At 39.0% G+C, this 3,019-nt stretch overlaps 1 protein-coding gene across 1 annotated transcript; it reads right to left on the bottom strand.

The window, feature by feature from the left end:
* Positions 1-402: 402 nt before the first annotated feature.
* LOC122604368 lies at positions 403-2,412 on the bottom strand. Its single transcript, XM_043777263.1, has 3 exons — positions 2,082-2,412; positions 639-1,433; positions 403-536 (listed from the first exon to the last, which is right to left on the bottom strand). Exons 1-3 carry the CDS (start codon positions 2,410-2,412, stop codon positions 403-405), a joined length of 1,260 nt encoding a protein of 419 aa, XP_043633198.1.
* Positions 2,413-3,019: the final 607 nt, after the last annotated feature.

The raw sequence follows: 3,019 nt of genomic DNA, 5'->3' as shown, positions 1-3,019 counted from the left end.
AACATAGGTGGTGCGGCGCACCCCCATACTTGGTGCGTCGCATTTTCTTCTCAGAAAAGGCCCTTCTCTGAATCACCCTCAGGTGCGGCGCACCTCCCTTTGGTGCGGCGCACCACTAGCCAAACTTACCTTTCGCACTTACCTTGGCTCGTTATGACTTACCGTAACACCTTTCGACACTTCGGGACCTGCACATCTCAACTAAAAACTATAAAAAGGAAAAATAAACATAACTAAACTAACAAAACAAAAATCTTTATGGTTTTTTCTATTTTTCAAATTTTTTTGGATTTTTCAATATAAGGAACGAAAATTGAAATAAACTAAAATGAAAACACACGGGTTGCCTCCCGAGAAGTGCTTTTTTTATTAAAGAGTCGTTAGCTAGACTCACATCCCCAATTACTTATCAATTTCATAAAATGGAAGTTGATCAACCACAACTTCCTCATCACAAGACTCTTCATTAAAAACCTTCAACCTATGGCCATTGACAATAAATGTTTCCCCATTCCCCTTATACAACTCCACATACCCTGAAGGATAAATATGTTTAATGACATAGCGTCCTATCCATCTTGAAGTCAATTTAGGTTATTTCAATTTAAACTTTGAAATGAACAACAAAACTTTATCACCTACTTTGAAATCTTTCTTTCTCAACCTACGATCATGCCAAACCTTTGTCCTTTCTTTATAGAGCTTCGAATTTTCATAAGCATGCAATCTTAACTCATCTAACTCATTCAATTGTAACATTCTTAACTCACCACTTTCAATTAAATCCATTTTACAATTCCTAAGAGCCCAATAAGCTTTATGCTCTATTTCTAAAGACAAATGACATGTTTTCCCATACAACAACCGATAAGGTGTAGTCCCAAGTGGAGTCCTAAATGCGGTCCTAAAAGCCCATAATGCATCATCTAATTTCTTTGACCAATTTTTAGGATTATCACCTATGGTTTTCTCTAAAATTCGTTTTAAAGCCCTATTTGTATTTTCTACTTGGCTACTCGTTTGCGGGTGATAAGAAGCAGAGAAAAGATGATGAACACCATACCTCTCCAACACCTTAGCAAGTTGGTGATTCGCAAAATGAGTTCCACGATCACTTATTAAGGCCTTAGGACAACCAAAACGACAAAACAATTGTTTCAAGAAATCTATCACAACCCTTGCATCATTTGTTGGCAAGGCCTTAGCCTCGGCCCATTTAGACACATAATCAACCGCCACTAAAATGTAAAGACAATTATTTGAAGGCAGAAAGGGTCCCATAAAATCAATACCCCAAACATCAAAAACTTCACAAACCTGGATGAAGTTTTGAGGCATCTCATCTCTCTTTGTGATGTTCCCTTGACGTTGACACGCATCACAAGTATCCACCAAAGTTTGAGCTTCCTTGAAAATCGTTCGCCAATAAAAACCTGCATCAAACACTTTCTTACTAGTAACGGAAGGTCCATAATGACCACCGGTTGGCCCTCGGTGACATCCATCCAAGATCAAACGAGTCTCTCCACCCGCAACACATCTTCTAATCATTCCATCTGCACAAACACGAAACAAATAGGGTTCATCCCAATAATAATGCTTAACATCGGAAAAGAACTTTTTCCTTTGTTGATTTGTCCATCCCTTTGGAAGTAACCCTGCAACAAGATAATTAGCAAAATCCGCATACCATGGAACATTAGATACAATACTCATCAAAGACTCATCCGGGAAGGTATCATCAATATCATCTCCCCTTGGTTCCTTACGGTGAGGATCCTCTAACCTACTTAAGTGATCGACCGCCAAATTTTCAGCCCCTTTCTTATCCTTTATCTCAATATCGAACTCTTATAAAAGCAAGACCCAACGTATGAGACGAGGTTTAGCATCTTGTTTAGTAAACAAGTACTTAAGGGCTGAATGATCGGTAAAAACAATGGTCTTACTAAGCACCAGATACGACCTAAACTTATCAAAAGCATACACAAACGCAAGCAACTCTTTTTCAGTATTAGTGTAATTTTGTTGAGCACTATTAAGAGTCTTGCTAGCAAAGTAAATAGGACAAAAATGATTACCTTCTCGTTGCCCTAAAACAGCTCCAACTGCAAAATAACTCGCATCACACGTTAATTCAAAAGGCTGAGACCAATCAAGAGAAACCATAATGGGTGAGTGAGTCAAACAATCTTTTAACAATTCAAATGCCTTCAAACAATCTGAATTAAACTCAAAAGGCACATCTTTTTCAAGCAAACGAGTCATAGGTCGGGTTATCTTAGAAAAGTCTTTAATAAACCTACGGTAGAACCCGGCATGACCTAAGAAACTTCTAACGCCCTTTACATTAGTTGGTGGAGGTAACTTAGCGATGACATCAATTTTAGCCTTATCTACCTCAATTCCCATACTAGACACCTTATGACCTAACACAATGCCTTCTCTAACCATGAAATGACATTTTTACCAATTAAGAACAAGGTGTGCCCGCTCACATCGATCAAGCATCTTATCCAAGTTGGAAAGACACTTGTCAAAAGAGTCACCAAAGACCGAGAAGTCATCCATGAAAACCTCCATAGATGTCTCCAACATGTCTTGGAATATCGCGATCATGCACCTTTGGAAGGTGGCGGGAGCATTACACAATCCAAATGGCATCCTACGATAAGCATACGTGCCAAAGGGACATGTAAAGGTCGTCTTTTCTTGATCATTGGTGTCAATGGGTATTTGAAAGTACCCAGAAAAACCATCAAGAAAACAAAAATACTCGTTGCCGGCTAACCATTCGAGCATTTGGTCAATGAAGGGTAAGGGAAAATGGTCTTTACGGGTTGCATCATTTAATTTACGATAATCAATACACATCCACCACCCGGTAACCGTTCTAGTAGGTACAAGTTCATTATGTTCATTAGTGACAACGGTCATTCCCCCTTCTTTGGTACACAATGGACCGGACGTACCCATGGACTGTCAGAGATAGGATAAATAATTCCAGCATCTAAAAGTT

The sequence above is a fragment of the Erigeron canadensis genome, chromosome 6 (assembly GCF_010389155.1).
Source record: "Erigeron canadensis isolate Cc75 chromosome 6, C_canadensis_v1, whole genome shotgun sequence".
NCBI classification, from domain to species: domain Eukaryota; kingdom Viridiplantae; phylum Streptophyta; class Magnoliopsida; order Asterales; family Asteraceae; genus Erigeron; species Erigeron canadensis.
The sequence above is the reverse complement of the archived record's forward strand: the minus strand, read 5'-3'. Positions and strand labels throughout refer to the sequence as shown.

What these genes read in the sequence shown, in the direction of transcription:
- LOC122604368 (XM_043777263.1), bottom strand. Translation starts at nt 2,412, where the DNA reads ATGGGAATTGAGGTAGATAAGGCTAAAATTGATGTCATCGCTAAGTTA. An exon ending in TGTTTTAGGGCAACGAGAAG is followed by an intron (nt 1,434 to 2,081) that starts GTAATCATTTTT and finishes TGTTTGATGCAG; the next exon opens with GTTTTTATTGGCGAACGATT. An exon ending in AAAGAAAGATTTCAAAGTAG is followed by an intron (nt 537 to 638) that starts GTGATAAAGTTT and finishes TTTATCCTTCAG; the next exon opens with GGTATGTGGAGTTGTATAAG.